Source organism: Perognathus longimembris, chromosome 9, assembly GCF_023159225.1.
Source record: "Perognathus longimembris pacificus isolate PPM17 chromosome 9, ASM2315922v1, whole genome shotgun sequence".
NCBI classification, from domain to species: Eukaryota; Metazoa; Chordata; class Mammalia; order Rodentia; family Heteromyidae; genus Perognathus; species Perognathus longimembris.
The window spans coordinates 70,981,652-70,999,083 of NC_063169.1; the positions used below are offsets into that span (position 1 = coordinate 70,981,652).

Here is a 17,432-nt window from a genome sequence, read left to right on the forward strand (position 1 = left end):
TGAAAGCACGGGGAACCCGGTAATGACACGTGTCTCGGTGAATGTGGTCATGTTTGAGATATATAACTCGATAAAAACAATTTCAATGGGAGTTTTTACATTAAAAAGTAAAGGCCAACGGAACAACACTCCCTAGGTCAAATCCGCTCCCTTTGTACACGAAGATGTAAATAAAGCTTGAATGGGACCCGCGTGACCCGCGATGGCCGTGATGACAGGACGGAGAAGCCCAGGACGCTTGCGAGCGTTTGCAAGTGAGTTCTGGGGACGGAGCTGCACAGAAGCTGCCACTCGGCTGTGACACGGGAAATGGCGGGGCGGCCCTCAGGCGGCCCTCCGCGTCTCACCGGGCATGCTGTCCCTGAGATCCGCCCCGCCGTGACCGAGCTCTATCACGCAGGCGGGGCTGTGACTGAGTCCACGTCCGTGCCCGCCATCGGGGGTGTGACTGAGTCCACGTCCGTGCCCGCCATCCACGCCCCGGTCAATGGACAACACTGCCTGTCGACACCAAGTGCCGTCTATCGTAACCCTGCTCTGTAGACCTGCACAGGAGTCGGTGCTGACCGGCGGATGGACAGACCACGCAGACACCAAGTGCCGTCTATCGTAACCCTGCTCTGTAGACCTGCACAGGAGTCGGTGCTGACCGGCGGATGGACAGACCATGCAGACACCAAGTGCCGTCTATCGTAACCCTGCTCTGTAGACCTGCACAGGAGTCGGTGCTGACCGGCGGATGGACAGACCACGCAGACACCAAGTGCCGTCTATCGTAACCCTGCTCTGTAGACCTGCACAGGAGTCGGTGCTGACCGGCGGATGGACAGACCATGCAGACACCAAGTGCCGTCTATCGTAACCCTGCTCTGTAGACCTGCACAGGAGTCGGTGCTGACTGGCGGATGGACAGACCACGCAGACAGGAATGGCTGAATTTTCTAGAAAGTGCTCAACTGTCTTCCCAGGGCGTGGACCATGACCTCCCCTTCCCCCACGCCAATGCTTGCTGCTGCGGTTTTGAAAACCTCAGCCCTTCACACCCGTGTTCGGTGATGAAGTTACCCTCTTTTTCCATGTCTTCAACCGTCGAACATATATTTTCTTTGTGAAATGTCTGTTTAAATGTTCTTTTGTAAAATGTGTTAAAACCTCCTGCCCTCTTAACTAAATTGGGTGCCTTCATAATGTTGACAAAGATTTTTATATATTCTAGAAACAGTTTATTATGTATCTGTTTTGCAAATGTTTTCTTCCAATCTACAGAGTGCCTTCCCATTTTCTTAATAGTGTGAATCATACATTTTACATAAAGATCTTCATACAAGAATATATAAATTATTTGCACTATTTAAGCAGTGACATAAATCTGTTTGGGGAAAATTAAAATTTTAGAATCTCTTATGAATTTATTGATTAAAAATATTTTACTAGACCACAGATGTACTCCTATATGAATAAGGCACAATAGATGCTAGTCAATTAATTACCTATAAAAACCTCCAGTTGTTCACATAATTTTTCTCTCAAAACAAATCAAATGTATGTACTTACTACGCACTGTTGACAACATATAGGAAATATCATTCTCTAATGGTCATGGTATTCACCTTGCAACTTTCCATCTCCGTGTGCTAATAAACCCAGATTAGATAGTTTGGCTCCTAGCTAGCTCTCCAGAGAAAGTCAAAGTGAAGAAAAAAGTTTTTATAAGCTGCCTTAATATAGAACTTTAAGAAGAGCCAATAAAAGCTGGACACCAGTGGCTCAAGCCTGTAATCCTAGCTACTCAGGAGGCTGAGATCTGAGGATCACGGTTCAAAGTTGGCCTGGACAGAGAAGCCCCTGTGAGACTCCAATGGAAAAAAAAAAAAAGGCTATGGCTTAAGGGGCTACTACTTGATGTCAGGCAGCTTCCACACCTTTTAAGCACTGCTCCACTAACTTAGGAAACGGAGTCTAAGGGGGCGGGGGGCTACATAGCTCACCCCGAGATAGCTCAGGTTGTTCTGAGCTAATCACTGCAGAACTCAAAAGTGTGTGGTTTCAACGCTGTGTTCAGCCTTTTAGCATCTAGTGTGACGGAGACTGCTAGTACAGTACAACAAATGAAGAACGGCCACAAGGGTTCCATGCACCGCAGCCCCTGTTAATCGCTCTGCAACGCTGTCAACACCCACAGCCGCTGCGGTTACGTTCTACCAGCTTAGGATTCCTGTTTCCTAAGTATCTGAGCGTGGTACTGGCTCACAGAGGCACACCAAGCGGGAGATAAGTCCCTGAGCTGGGGACTGGCAAGCGGGGCTCCCTCCACGGAGGGGCCTGCTGCAGGGCCGGGCGTGGGAGGAGGGACGAGGAGCCGCCGTTCTTCCTTACCTGTTGAAGCGTGGGTCAGCATAGGCGTCTGGAATGTTCAGGACTTCCCCAGTGCGCGCTACTTGGCCAGCGATTCCTTTCTCGATGGAAAATCTGCACATACAAAAGAGAGGGACATGCTCGTTCAAATACCGATGCGGAAACGTTCCATCACCATCCCATATTGAGCTGAGAAGCCTTACTCATTTTAAATGCACACACGGTTCACATTTACATATCCTAAATCCTGTTATAAACTATGGAATATTGAGACAGATAACCGTCCCACAGTGGTCACTTGGGAACTTTGTTTTAAGGTATAATTTTTTTAAGATACACTTTGTTTTAGGGTATAATTGGATGATATGCTGAACCTGCAACATTAAACTACTCATCTCCAGCAGTAGCCAATAATAATCACTTCCATTGGCGAAATGCCTCAGAATCCGCAATCCACTTCACCCCAAGTAGTATTTAGCCATGGATTCTCAGTGAGGCGAGGCCTGAGGCCTGAGCTTCCCCAACTCGCATCCTTGCTAAAAACCGCAGCGCGCAGTCGACCCTCAACCCCTGTGCCCAGCACCACCGTGCTACGGCCGTGCGCACGTGCAAAGGCCGACGCGCCATCTGAACCGGCAGACGCCGTGTGTGCGACAGAAAAAGAGGGTGGAAGCGTTCTGCTTCCTTAACTTGTTCACCTTTAAAACAAAGTACAACCATTGACTAACTATATATATGTGTATTCATACACACACGTGCACACACATACGTATGTATGTATGTATCTATATATACATAGAGATAAAATTTCAGTGCCAGTGCTGGGACTTGAACGTTCAGCCTCGAGCTCTCGGCTCCTTGGCTCACAGCCGGCTCTCTCCGGCTTGAGCCCCGGCCCCATTGCCAGCTTGATGCGGGTTGATGGTCCTAAGAGTCTTGCAGACGCGTCTGCCCAGGCTGGCTTGGAGCTGGGACTCTCAGATCTCAGCCTCCCGAGTAGCGAGCACCCAAGGCGTTGCGCTTCGAATGCCCAAGCCCGGTGTATTTCCTCCGTGGGGGCCCCCTCACATGTATGAATACTTTTCCACTGCCATCCGATCAGGATGCATGGCGTCAGGTCAAAGTTCAGTTAACGTTTCTGCAACGCGCAGTACCTACGGTTTTCTACGTCAAAGTACTTTTCATGGTATTAACCTTTCAATACGACAGAAAGCAGTAACTACAGAAATAAGGCGTTGCCCGAGTCTCATCAAGAAAATTTAAAAGGTAATTTGTACAAAAAGCGTTGAAACGTCAGGAAGTGGACCCAGCGCTGCCTGGACCGCGAGGCCCCGTGGGCCCGGCCGCCCTGTGAGGGCCGCGGTCAGACGCAGGGCGGCGCGGCCCGGCGGGGTCGGCGCGGCTGTGCTCTGGGAGCGGACGTCCGCTCGCCCCGTCCACGCGCCACTGTCAGAGGGGCACGGAGGCCACGAGGGGCTCTGCCCCCCGCGCCCCCTCCATGTTCTGCTGTCGGACGCACACGGAGCCCACGAGGGGCTCTGAACCCGCGCGCCCCCTCCATGTGCCGCTGTCAGAGGGGCACGGAGCCCACGAGGGGCTCTGAACCTGCGCACCCCCTCCACGCGCCGCTGTCGGAGGGGCACGGAGCCCACAAGGGGATCTGCCCCCCGCGCCCCCTCCACGCGCCGCTGTCGGACATGCATGGAGCCCACAAAGGGCTCTGCCCCCCGCGCCCCGTCCACGCGCCGCTGTCGGAGGGGCACGGAGCCCACGAGGGGCTCTGAACCCGCGCGCCCCGTCCACGCGCCGCTGTCGGAGGGGCACGGAGCCCACGAGGGGCTCTGAACCCGTGCGCCCCCTCCACGCGCCGCTGTCGGACGCACACGGAGCCCACGAGGGGCTCTGCCCCCCGCGCCCCCTCCACGCACCGCTGTCACAGGGGCACAGAGCCCACAAGGGGCTCTGAACCTGCGCACCCTGTCCACGCGCCGCTGTCAGATGCACACGGAGCCCACGAGGGGCTCTGAACCTGCTCGCCCCCTCCATGCACCGCTGTCAGAGGGGCACGGAGCCCACGAGGGGCTCTGAACCCGCGCGCCCCCTCCACGCACCACTGTCGGACGCACACGGAGCCCACGAGGGGCTCTGAACCCATCGCCCCCTCCACGCACCACTGTCGGATGCACACAGAGCCCACGAGGGGCCACGAGAGCCCACGAGGGGCTCTGAACCCGCGCGCCCCCTCCATGTACCACTGTCGGAGGAGCACAGAGCCCACAAGGAGCCACGAGAGGCCACGAGGGGCCACAAGAGCCCACGAGAGCCCACGAGGGGCTCTTCACCAGTCACCTCATGCAAGCGCGCTCCCGCAGCTGCCTTCCTTAGGACTGTTCATCTACGTTTCCAGCCATTACTTTAATTAAAAAGTAAATGAATGACAGGAGTGCTAGGAAACAATGACACCGCCAACAAGAGGCCTCACTCCAATGAACTACACTCTGTCTGACACACTTGCACATAAAAATCATGAACAAAATGTTAAACCTCAGCCCGTCCGGGTGATGTAGACAGGACCTAGGGATCTGGGGGCTGACACACACCCGGGCATCAGATCGGCAGGGCGTGGCCGCGCCCTGCAGCCTGCCACACCTACAGATATACACACACACACACACACACACACACAGACGCCGCCCAGGGCAGAGCACCCGAGTGAACAGCAACGGCGGGTGTTGGTGTAGAAGCACCGGGGTTTGAACTCAGGGTTTTAAGCTCATCGGGCCAGAGCGCCGCCCCTCGAGCCGCACCCCCGGCCCTTCCTGTTCTAGCTGTTCTTGAGGTGGGCTCGTGCTCCTTGCTCCCGCGTGTGACCTGCACGCACCATCGTGCCCAGCCTTGGCTGTCGAGGTGAGGCCGTGCCGTCCTTGCCCTATGCTGGCCTGGAATGAGGACATCCTGGACTTGGCTTCCCGCTCTGCCTGGACGACAAGCGCATCCCCCGCCGCTCTTTTTACAGTCAGCGGACATGAGGCTCGGTGAGAACTGTGCTCGAGCTGGTCCCCAGCCACGCTCTCCTGAACTCGGCTTTGAGAACAGACGGGGCTACAGGCAGAAGCCGTCGTGCTTAGCAAGAATTCTCCACGTGGGAGTGGCGTGCGAGAAATCCTTAGACGGTGATACGTAGCACAGTAAACAAGACGGGGAGCAGAAGGAGGGCAAGGATTTCTGAGGGCTTTCGGCTTGATAGTGCTCCTCGGAGGTTTCCGGATCGGCAGTACTGAGCCACCTTGCCTCTGGCCACCGCCACGCTCCGCTCTGTCACGCCAAGTGACAGCAGCGGCCACTTGAAGAACCGAGAGACCTCTGCTGGAAAGTGCAGCGCGCGGCAGGTGGCCTCGGCTGCCGGCGGGCCAGCCGCAGAAGGTGCACCGGGTAGATCTGCTCTTTCATCTGGACCGAGGCAGCCATGCAGGCTGGGAAGAGGCCGGGGCCAACGCGGTGCGCTCCACCCCTGCGCCTAACCACGGGGAGACCTGCAGACTCCAGAGCGAGTGCACCTTTACCTACCTGGGAGCACTAGTAAGTTTTTCCAACATGATTTCCAAAAGGACCGCCTCCGGAAGACGGCGTTTCCAGGAGTGACGCTAAAGCTTCCTAGGCGCGGTTTCGCCGGCACTGCAATGTCATTCCCGGAAGCACTGCCTCCAGGAGGCGGGTCCTGGTGGGAATGATATCACAGTATGACAAGCATTGTCAGCACACCTGCAGACGGGCACGGGAGAGGGCGGTGCCGCCCGCACCTCGGTCACAGAGCCTAGGACGCTGCGCACCAGCTGTACCTGATCTCTTTGGTCTTCTTGAAGATGGGCTTCCCTTCCTTTTCCTCTCCAATATCAAAAAGGTCCGAATATAACTCCTTGTTCTTATGGTCCACCTGGAAAAGGGCACAGCGATCGGCGTTCACCAAGTTTTTTGCATATATCTAAGGACAAATGAGGAAACAGGAGTGAGCCACGGGACAGTCGAGTCCTGTGCAGGCGAGTCTGCGCTCCGTGATCTCAGCTATTCTACACCTGCGCTGGCTACGCCATCAGCGTGACGAGCACATCACGTGGATGGGCGTAAACGGTCACGTGAGTTGCGCACAAATCGCATGCTGATACTAGGTGATGGCTGGGAGGAGTCGGCGGCGGGCCCGCGCCACGCTGCCCGTTCTGCGTGGTGAAGTGCGCGTCGGTCGCTAGGCCGCGCCAGGGCCGCGCTCCCTAAGAGCCCCCCGGGACTTCCGGAACCTCACTCTGCGCTGGTACCCGCAGCCCGGCCAGCGGGACCCGGCCACCGTGGGTCCGAGAAGAGCAACTGTGCAAAGTATGAGCTGTGACCTCTCAGGAGGCAGAGCTTGATGCCTGCATTCATTTTATATGCTGCAGTGTGAGAGAAGAACTGTACCAGTCATGAAGTGTTGACCCTGTGCCAAGTACATGTATATTGTTATGTGCGCCCGTCTTTACAACATCACCCTTCCTGTCTTACACATTACAACAGTTACGCTACCCGGAGGTAAGCTACACCTTACCATGAAAGAGCTAGTAAGGATGACTCTAGTATCAGAACTCGGCAGCCGTTTTTGTAGTCCATGCCTTTCTAACACATATTGTTTCCTACTTCTCCATGGCAAACTGTGAACTCATTTCACCTACCCCACTTTCTAAAACAAATACTTCTCCAATGGCTAACATACCCAACTGTCCATACTGGGTTGTGGCTAGAGTGTGTCATACACACTGTACTAGAGTTAACCTCACACAGCTGGATGAGGGTCGTGAAATCATTCCTCAGAGGGCGAGAATTAACTCTTGGAGGAAAACAAGCCCAGGCCTCCTGGCGGCCGGAGAGAAACAGAGTCTCCGGTGAAGTTAACTCCCAGGTGGCTGTATCGTCTAGGACGGGAGGCAGCGTGAATGACGGGGCCGTCACCACCCTCGGGGCTGCGAAGGACCCGGCGCGGGGCTGGGACAGCGCCTGGCCAGGAGATGTGGCCTCCTAAGGCCCCGGCCCATGCGGGAGGGCCGAGGCCCGGCAGGAACAGCGCCTGCGGGAAGCGGTGCCCTCGGCCCCCGCCGAGCAGCCCCTGGGCGGGCCCCACCCGAGCGGCGGCAGTGTGGCCCGAGGGTCCGAGTCTGAGGACCCAGGGAAGAGCTGTGTTTGGGAGAGAGAGCCCTGGGTTAGAGACTGGGGGGGTGTGTGTGAGATGAGGTCTGAATGCTTCCACAGGCCTCTGGCAGTGTGTGTGGGGGGGTGGCCCTGTACAGCCTGCATTCGCCACCTGTCACCCCGCAAGAGGCAATGGCAGACCAGTGTGTCACAGCCAGTGGCCGAGACCTCTTCGTGAAGAAGATTACTCTGCTTCCAAACAGACCAGCAACACGGGAAGGAAAGGAGCTTTCGTCAGAGCGGACCCAGCGTGGCTCCAACCCCAGGCCCACCAGACGGCCACCGGCCACCGCCGTAGCAAAGGCTTGGTGACAAAAGCAAAGTCGTGAAAGGTTCGACTCCCGCCTTGGCCTTCCGCGCCCAGGGCCCGCCAGCCTTCCTCGAGAGAACGGCTAAGAACTTTCAGACCGGGAGCAATCCCTTGGGGCCCCAAAATCGCCTATTCCAAGGCGTTTGGGGAATACAAAGATAACCCAAAAGTCCTTTCAAGATAAGCTGTTTTATATAAAAACTGTGGTATGGTTACTCAAACTTCCTTCCCCCGAGAAGTTCAACAGAGATGACAACTAGATCGCAGTGGACTGATAGGGATCACAGTGTTTGCCCTAACATTTACAAGAGGTTGTCTAATTCATGCCGAGTGTTACAGTGTTACAGTACATTAGGACCGGGACTAAAGATGAGAGAAATCATTTTCAAGACAAAAGGCAACTTACCATGATGTGTTCAAGTAGAGAATCTATTGCAACTATGTTATCAAAATACGTTCTGAAAGAGAGCAAAATGAACCATGTTAGGAATAGTCCTTAGATCACAGTACATACTTGTGCATGTATTAGTTAGATGTGCCTGATCTGATTTTTATTGTTTTGTGGAGACAGTCACTATCATCTTAACAAAGAAACACATTTTTTAATCATTGCCTTGATACTGGGGCTCTAGGCCAGAGGAAGCGCTCTTGGCGATCGCTGAATGATCGCTTTATTGCTCAAAGACCACAGCACGGAATGACACAATGCAGAGCGAAAGCCAGCTCCACAATACGAATTTAACCTGTTTGGGTTTGGTTTTATTTTGGCGGGGGAGAAGAGCAAGAATTCCGTTATTTTTTTCATATTTAATGGTTGTACAAAGGAGTTGACACGTAATGAAGCAGTTTATGAATACAATATATCTTTTTTTTTTTTTTTTGCCAGTCCTGGGCCTTGGACTCAGGGCCTGAGCACTGTCCCTGGCTTCTTTTTGCTCAAGGCTAGCACTCTGCCACCTGAGCCACAGCGCCACTTCTGGCCATTTTCTGTATATGTGGTGCTGGGGAATCGAACCCAGGGCCTCATGTATACGAGGCAAGCACTCTTGCCACTAGGCCATATCCCCAGCCCTGAATACAATATATCGTGATGAATTTGATTAAAATGTAAATTATTACTGAAAAATTGGAAAGGGTTAAAAATCAGTTTGATTGAAAATCCAACTCACTTGAGAACTATCAGAATATGAGCAAGGATATGTCTAATGAGCATGTAATTAAACATACTATTATTACTATTATAAATGACAAGTAAATATTTGGAGACATATGGTATATTTATTAAAATGCCACTTACCCCCAAAAATGAAATGACAGGCATCTATACAACAGGAAGATGTAAAAGGCTCTCAGTGTGGCTCTTACTGGCCGTGTAAAGCTTTCAGTACAGGGTGACATAAACTTAGCAGTGTTCTCACGATTAAGAAAGTGAGCAATGGGGATGACAGAACTCTATAATCTGAAATATAGTTAACCATTCTTCCCAGATTATTTGCATCAGTGACCACAGTGAGAGATGGATCTATCACAGCAGAGAGCAATCTATCACTGTCAAATCCTGAACTTAAACACCCGATCAATAAAGTCTCCAGTATCCCTGGAAATGATACTCACTTGGATACATCCAGTAGAAAGTCATTTAGTTCCGTCTGCTTGGCAAGGCCTCTGCATACCTGCCATGGAAAGCAACGGCTGTTAGTGATAGGGATTTCCACTAACCTGAAGAGCGCAAGTTCTTCCAATTAAGAGCACCACCGCCTGACTTATTGTGTAAGAGTATCAAAGGCTAGTACTAGCTGCTGAGTACTTAAATATGCTAAACACTGACGTAAGCATCTTCTATTTATGACCCATTTAATTACCACGTAACTCCACAGGTTTGGGGTTTACACTTTACAGCTGAGGCATAAAGAAACGGAGGCGCACAGAAGGATCCAGACCGCAGGTATGTTAGGTGCAGCATTCAGACCAGTCAGTCGACCTCAGGTGCCTCACTAGAAATATTTTATACGTTATAAGCCCAGCACTGGTGGTTCTTAGCTCCTCAGGAGGCTGAGACTTGGAGATCAGAGTTCAAAGCCAACTTGGGTAGAAACGTACACATGACCCCATCTCCAGTTAACCAGAGGACTTTTGGACTGGAGGCATGGCTCCTATGATCCTACAATTCTACTTTCTTCCTATCACACTGAGCGGGGAAGGGAGCGGGGAAGAGAGAAGGTCTCTCTAAACAAGTACATATGTATAACTGCAATATGTTTAAGACAGAAAGTAAGGGAATAGATAGGAGTCAATGAATAAAAATTATAGTGCCGTATAAAAATGCATAAACTTGCAAACGGGTCTCTCCTCTCCTCCCCGGCGATGAACTCAGCATAAGCGTCCTGCCTCAGGAAGGCCCCACGGGATTCCCCCGAGACTCACCTGTACCTGATGTATTGCTACTGAAGCCCAGGCAAGATTGGCGGTTTGCAACCTAAACAAAGCAAGCAAACATCAACTACGTACACACAGAAAGCACGCGCTCGTTACACAACGCGTCCCAAAATGAAGACTTTTCCAAGGTCACCGAGCTTCAAAACTTGCAGGACACTAAGTGTCAAACAGCAGTACCCTTGCTTTGTTTTGTTTTTCACGTTTCCCCTTCTAATTAATGGAGCGTGGTGCTCTTCTCTTAACACGAAATGAGGACTTTGAAGTTCAGCGAAACGTCTAGAAGGCCTGCAGTGACCCCTGCAGTATGACGCGCTGTTTCTAAGGTACAAAATTCCTCTGCACAGGCTCGCTGACAAGATCGCGCCTTTGATTATTTATTACGCATTTAACATATATTGAACAGTCAACGCCACCTGCCACCCGCCTGGGCCACCTGTCTGTGTCCTGGGGGGGGGGGCGGATGCAGACTGTCACGCACGGTGCAGTGTGGCAGTGACATGGGGGGGGCAGATGCAGACTGTCACGCGTGGTGCGGTGTGGTGTGGGGTGGGGTGGGGTGGGGTGGTGTGGGGTGGGGTGGTGTGGGTGGTGTGGGGGGTGTGGGGTGGGGGTGGTGTGGGGTGGTGTGGTGTGGGGTGGGGTGGGGTGGTGTGGGGTGGTGTGGGGGGTGTGGGGTGGGGTGGTGTGGGGTGGTGTGGTGTGGTGTGGGGTGGGGTGGGGTGGTGTGGGGTGGGGTGGGGTGGGGTGGTGTGTGGGGTGGGGTGGTGTGGGGTGGTGTGGTGTGGTGTGGGGTGGGGTGGTGTGGGGTGGGGTGGTGTGGGGTGGGGTGGGGTGGGGTGGTGTGGGGTGGGGTGGGGTGGGGTGGTGTGGGGTGGGGTGGTGTGGTGTGTGGTGTGTGGTGGTGTGGTGTGGGGTGGGGTGGTGTGGGGTGGTGTGGTGTGGTGTGGGGTGGGGTGGTGTGGGGTGGGGTGGGGTGGGGTGGGGTGGTGTGGGGTGGGGTGGGGTGGTGTGTGGTGGTGTGGTGTGGTGTGGTGTGGTGTGGGGTGGGGTGGGGTGGGGTGGTGTGGGGTGGGGTGGGGTGGTGTGGGGTGGTGTGGTGTGGTGTGGGGGTGGGGTGGTGTGGGGTGGGGTGGGGTGGGGTGGGGTGGTGTGGTGTGGGGTGGGGTGGTGTGGTGTGGTGTGGGGTGGTGTGGGGTGGGGTGGGGTGGTGTGGGGTGGGGTGGTGTGGGGTGGTGTGGTGTGGGGTGGGGTGGGGTGGTGTGGGGTGGTGTGGGGGGTGTGGGGTGGGGTGGTGTGGGGTGGGGTGGGGTGGTGTGGTGTGGTGTGGTGTGGTGTGGTGTCGTGTGGGGTGGTGTGGGGTGGGGTGGGGTGGGGTGGTGTGGGGTGGGGTGGTGTGGGGTGGTGTGGGGTGGGGTGGTGTGGTGTGGTGTGGTGTCGTGTGGGGTGGGGTGGTGTGGTGTGGTGTGGGGTGGTGTGGTGTGGTGTGGTGTGGTGTCGTGTGGGGTGGGGTGGTGTGGTGTGGTGTGGTGTGGGGTGGGGTGGGGTGGTGTGGGGTGGGGTGGGGTGGGGTGGGGTGGTGTGGTGTGGTGTGGGGTGGGGTGGGGTGGGGTGGGGTGGTGCGGTGTGGTGTGGCAGTGGCATGGGGGGGTGGATGCAGACTGTCACGCGCGGTGCGCTGGCAGCGGCATGCACAGGGACAAGGTGCAGGACAGAACGGGCATGGGGCGCACAGAGGCTGCCGAGGGCAGGGCTCAGCTCCTGAGGGGTGGGGAGGAGGGCGGGAGGGCAAGGAGGGGGGAAGGGTGGGAGAGAAGGGGGGAAGGGAGGAAGGGAGGGAGGACAGGGCACAGCTCCTCATCGAGGGAGATAGGGAGGGAGAGAGGGAAGGAGGGGGGGCAGAGGCTGTCCAGGTCCGCTGTGGTGATGGGAGGAGGAGCAGCTGGGGCCGCTGGAGCAGCACGGGGTGGGGGTGGGGGGTGGGGGGGCTCAGGTGGATGGGAAGTGCACAGCCCTTCGTGGGGTGCAGTGCGCGCGCTGGCCCTGGCGCCGGGCATCCGTGCCGGACCCCGAGTCTCGAGACGGGATGTTCTGAAGACGCCCCGAGCCGCCGCACCGCTGTGCCTGGCTGGGCGGGGCCCGTGTGCTGCCTCACAGAGACAAGGCTGTGCTCCCGACTGACCGGCTCCCTCCACAAACAGCCGCGGGAGAACCGACGCTTCCTGAGCCGTCACCGCTATGCGTGTCAAAACCATGGCAGGCAAGGCTTGAGTGGGAAAGCTCCAGGCGCGTCCCGCGAGCGGCGGGGGCGCTCACCTCCTGATGACGGAGACAGAAGGCTTCTTTGCCCCAGTGCCGGTAGAGCTCCAGGATGCCAATCAAGTCGCCAATCGCGGTGACGATCGGTAAACACAGGACAGACTGGATCCGGGTCCCGACTCCAGCCCGGTGCCGCGTGGAAACCGTTCATCCTGAGGAGGGACAGGGGACATGACGTGCACGCAGCGGAAGGCACAGGGTCGGAAGGGGGGACGGCGGGAAGGTCAACACGGCCCATCGTGACACTTCTTGTTCCCATCGTGCCTAGGCCTCTGCTCCAACCCTTCTCTTCTTCCCATAATGCCCGAGTTCCTGCTCGCATGCCTCCCCTCCCCACAATGCACTGGCATCTGCTCCACCACGGAGAAGAGCTGGGGTGGTGCGGGCGCCATCCGTGCAAAGCCCACGGAGGCGACAGGGACAGAGCCCGGGCCCCAAACACTGTCCTGGGAGAGGGGAGCCCGTGTTCTAAACACTGTCCTGTGAGGGGGAACCCCATACTCTCAACACTGTCCTGGAAGAGGGGAACCCTGGGCTCTCAACACTGTCCTGGGAGAGGGGAACCCTGGGCTCTCAACACTGTCCTGGGAGAGGGGAGCCCGTGTTCTAAACACTGTCCTGTGAGGGGAGCCCCGTGTTCTAAACACTGTCCTGTGAGGGGGAACCCCATGCTCTCAACACTGTCCTGGGAGAGGGGAACCCTGGGCTCTCAACACTGTCCTGGGAGAGGGGAGCCCCGTGTTCTAAACACTGTCCTGGGAGAGGGGAGCCCCCCCCGTGTTATAAACACTGTCCCGTGAGGGGGGAGCCCCGTGTTCTAAACACTGTCCTGGGAGAGGGGAGCCCCCTCCGTGTTATAAACACTGTCCTGTGAGGGGGGAGCCCCGGGCTCTCAACACTGTCCTGGGAGAGGGGAGCCCCGTGTTCTAAACACTGTCCTGGGAGAGGACTCCGCACAATGCCCCGCTACTCCTTCCCTTTCAAACAAACCTGCTCTCTCTGCATGAAGAAAGAGGAAAGAAACAGAATCACGTTACAGCGCTAATTTCTTTCAGAAATTTGCATGACTCTTCTAGTCAATAATGAGCTGTCTTTTTCAAAAGAAAAGCAAATGGTGATGGTTACATAAAATCCTACTTTAAAAATGTGTATTGTCAGTAATATAAAACCTATAATCAGTTGAGAATGTGGGTTAATGGTAGAGCGCTTGCCAAGCATGCTTGAAGCCCTGGGTTCGATTCCTCAGCACCACATACACAGGAAAAGCTGGAAGTGGCACTGTGGCTCAAGTGGCAGAGTGCTAGCCTTGAGCAAAAAGAAGCCAGGGACGGCTCCCAATCCTTGAGTTCAAGTCCAAGGGCTGGCCAAAAAAAAACCCAAAAAAACAACCCTATATTCAATATTACTTTCATGTTATTTTATCCTTGAAAAGGACAAACTTGATGAATGAACCTGTATGTTCATTTTGTGTAATAATAATAAAATCATCATAAAAGCTGACATTTATCCATTCATCTTCGTAGCCAGACTGTCTTCAGTCTTCACAAGCATAATGAGATCATATAAATCACTCCAAATGCAAACACTACATAGACTATTAAACATTTCTTCTTTTTCTACTTTCAAGGTTAGAGTAACACCAAAGAGTATGTTAATAACAGTAATCTAATTGAGCCTCAAAAGCCCATGTAAGAATGGTAAGCCCTCAAATTGTTTGATAACTATCAGTTATTTATCATATGAACAGAAATTACTTTTTTTTTTTTTTTTTGGCCAGTCCTGGGCCTTGGACTCAGGGCCTGGGCACTGTCCCTGGCTTCTTTTTTGCTCAAGGCTAGCACTCTGCCACTTGAGCCACAGCGCCGCTTCTGGCCGTTTTCTGTATATGTGGTGCTGGGGAATCGAACCTAGGGCCTCGTGTATCCGAGGCAGGCACTCTTGCCACTAGGCTATATCCCCAGCCCCAGAAATTACTTTTTAACTTTAATCATTTTATTCCTTAGCACAATCACTGACAGGAAACATAGAGAAATAGACTGGCTTACTATTAAAATTCTAATGCTATTTCTTCCATTTGTACTGGCTGTAGGAAGTTATTAGCCACAAATCAGAACTTTTCCTGAACCAAGAATAGTTAAAAAAAATTTAATAAATCTCTGTGTGTAATTCACATATCTTTAGAAATATGTACGCACAGAAGAACATTTTCGAGTTAGAATGTATAGGTTATGCTCTATCTCTATTTCCTTTTTTTTTTTACAATGTAACTAGCACCTGGTTTCAAAATTATATAGTTAGTCCCTCCCCGCCCCAAATAAAAGCCCCTTAGAACTCAGGCTTCAGACTCCAGGTTAGCACTGGTGTGGAGAAAGCTCCTTGCCTGTCTACGCTTGCTTGTGCTCCTCCCTGTGAAAGTCTGAGCTCCCGGCGGTGACCGCCCCGCGAAGGTGTCCACTCTGCCCGCCAGGCCGCTCCAAGGGCCCCCTGGGAGCCCTCCCGCTGGGTCACGTGACCTCGCAACCCACAGGACGGCGGTGGACCTGATGTAAGCGGAGGTTCAAAACGCACCTCCCCTCACCTCTCTGGGGCTCGGGCCACCGTGGGATGTGCCCGGCGAGCTTGCGGGATGGGGAGAGAGAGAAACATGGAGAAGGGAGGTCATCCAAGACCGGACGGCACCTAAGTGATGGCCCCGGCGGCCTCATCCCAGAGCAGCAGAGGGGTCGGTCCTTAGACCCCGGGGGGCAGTACGTGGCTACTGTGAGACACTACCAGGACTGGAGGCAGTCTGCTGCCCGGCAGGTGCGGGCTGGCCCACAAGCATGTCGGCAGGACACAGAACAGAAAGCGGCAATTGTTCTGGTCACATGAATACCAATAAGGATTCTTCAAATTCAGCGCTTAGTGAGTGTGTAAGAGACAATGTCCTGAATGTGGACACGAGCTAGACACGGAACCGTCTTTCGATTTGTCTAGCAGACCCTGGGTGTCCACAGGTCTGTGGCTCCAGGAAGATCTCCACCGAGGGAGAGCTGCAAAGGCGCTGAAATTATTCAGACTTAACCTGTGCTCCATGAAAGTGGGGTCAGACACACACAGCTCGAAACTCCACGGAGTAAGCTAGATCACTGTCTCAAAAATTACTGTTAGAGGGGCTGGGGATATGGCCTAGTGGCGAAAGAGCTTGCCTCGTATACATGAGGCCCTGGGTTCGATTCCCCACCACCACATATACAGAAAACGGGTGGCGCTGTGGCTCAAGTGGCAGAGTGCTAGCCTTGAGCAAAAGGAAGCCAGGGACAGTGCTCAGGCCCTGAGTTCAAGACCCAAGACTGGCCAAAAAAAAAATTACTGTTAGAGGGCTGGGAATACGGCCTGGTAGCAAGAGTGCTTGCCTCGTACACGTGAAGCCCTGGGTTCGATTCCTTGGCACCACATATAAAGAAAAGGCCAGAAGTGGTGCTGTGGCTCAAGTGGCAGAGTGCTAATCCTGTTCAAAAAGAAGGCAGGGACAGTGCTCAGGCCCTGAGTCCAAGGCCCAGGACTGGCAAAAAAAAAAAAAAAGAAATTACTATTGTATATACATGAATACTGCTCACCGAAACCTACATCTTATTTACTCCTCATCGCAAATTCCATGGGTGCTTAATCCAGGTTTTCCATAATCTCACCCAGCTTCTAGACGTGACACCGGTCATCAGATCTGAATCAGACCCGAGTTTCTCACTGTATCGCTTTAAGCACATGCCCTTTTACCTCGCTCAGGGCAACGTCTGCTTTGGGGGAAGTATATTTTCACAAAGGTAAGAGCAGGTACACAGCAGATCACAAATGACGTACACACAAGCGACGGCACCACGGGACTGGCCGAGCGCTTCTCTGTACCCACTGAGCAGAACGACACCCGTCTTAGAATCTGAAACTTCTGCGGCTGAAATTTATTTTTGCATGTATGTAGCACTGTACTTGGCCAAAACCATGTGGAAGAAACCTGTGAACAGGGCGGGCTTACTATATTTCGTTTTATCTTAAAACAGCTTAGACTCTATGTCGAAAACGATGCGTCATTTTTTTTTTTCAGAAACACGTGACATGGAGAGTCAGGAGTCCTCACCCCGAGAATGTCCTCCACGAGCAGCGTTTTCCTGGACCTGGCCACGTACGCAGAGACGGTGGTGCCCTGCGTGATGGGCCCCGCGGGGATGAGCCGCGGCTGGCCTTCCTTCATGCCGGGGGGCGTGAACACACAGAGGCTCTAGGAGGAAGAAGAGAGCTCGCTTTACGCGTGTCCTGGGCCGACGCCGGAACCCTGCGCTTCCATAGCCCAGGACTACCCCGAGGCCCTGTCCCGGGCACCCCCGGAGGCGGCGCTGGGCGGTGACGGGGACGCACTGGGGCATCCGAGGAGGGGTGACGGCTCCCGTCCCCAGTCCACGTAGGACAGGACGACCCAGTACAGCCACGGACAACTCCGGAGGCCGTCGGCCGGGCTCCCTTCAGACGGGGCCCGCGGCCACCAGGCAAGCGGCCCGGTTTCACCTGTCATTGAAGTATCTGTTCCTCCCACATTGCTGCTGCTGCTGCTGTGTAAATTCTCAGCGGGGTTTTAGAACCATTTATTTGTAAGGACATATGAAAAATAGGTTTCCCTGTTCCTTTCCTCACAGGCCACTAGGTGGCACAGGAGAGTAAGAAAACCGTGGCGCTCACGGGGCATCTAAACCGCAGGAGCTCTGGAAAAGGAAGCACCCCGCCACGCCCGCCGGCGCACGTGGCACCAGCACACAAACACTACCACCAA

General features: G+C 54.3%; 1 protein-coding gene across 1 annotated transcript in view; it reads right to left on the reverse strand.

Annotated features, from left to right (window-relative positions):
* Pde10a (phosphodiesterase 10A) overlaps positions 1 to 17,432 on the reverse strand; it is a 267,542-nt gene that overhangs the window by 16,520 nt on the left and 233,590 nt on the right. The window contains 8 exon segments of the mRNA XM_048354421.1: positions 2,377 to 2,469; positions 6,195 to 6,337; positions 8,286 to 8,337; positions 9,494 to 9,552; positions 10,304 to 10,348; positions 12,623 to 12,750; positions 12,753 to 12,783; positions 16,746 to 16,886. Of these exon segments, the coding sequence (XP_048210378.1) occupies positions 2,377 to 2,469; positions 6,195 to 6,337; positions 8,286 to 8,337; positions 9,494 to 9,552; positions 10,304 to 10,348; positions 12,623 to 12,750; positions 12,753 to 12,783; positions 16,746 to 16,886 (692 nt within the window).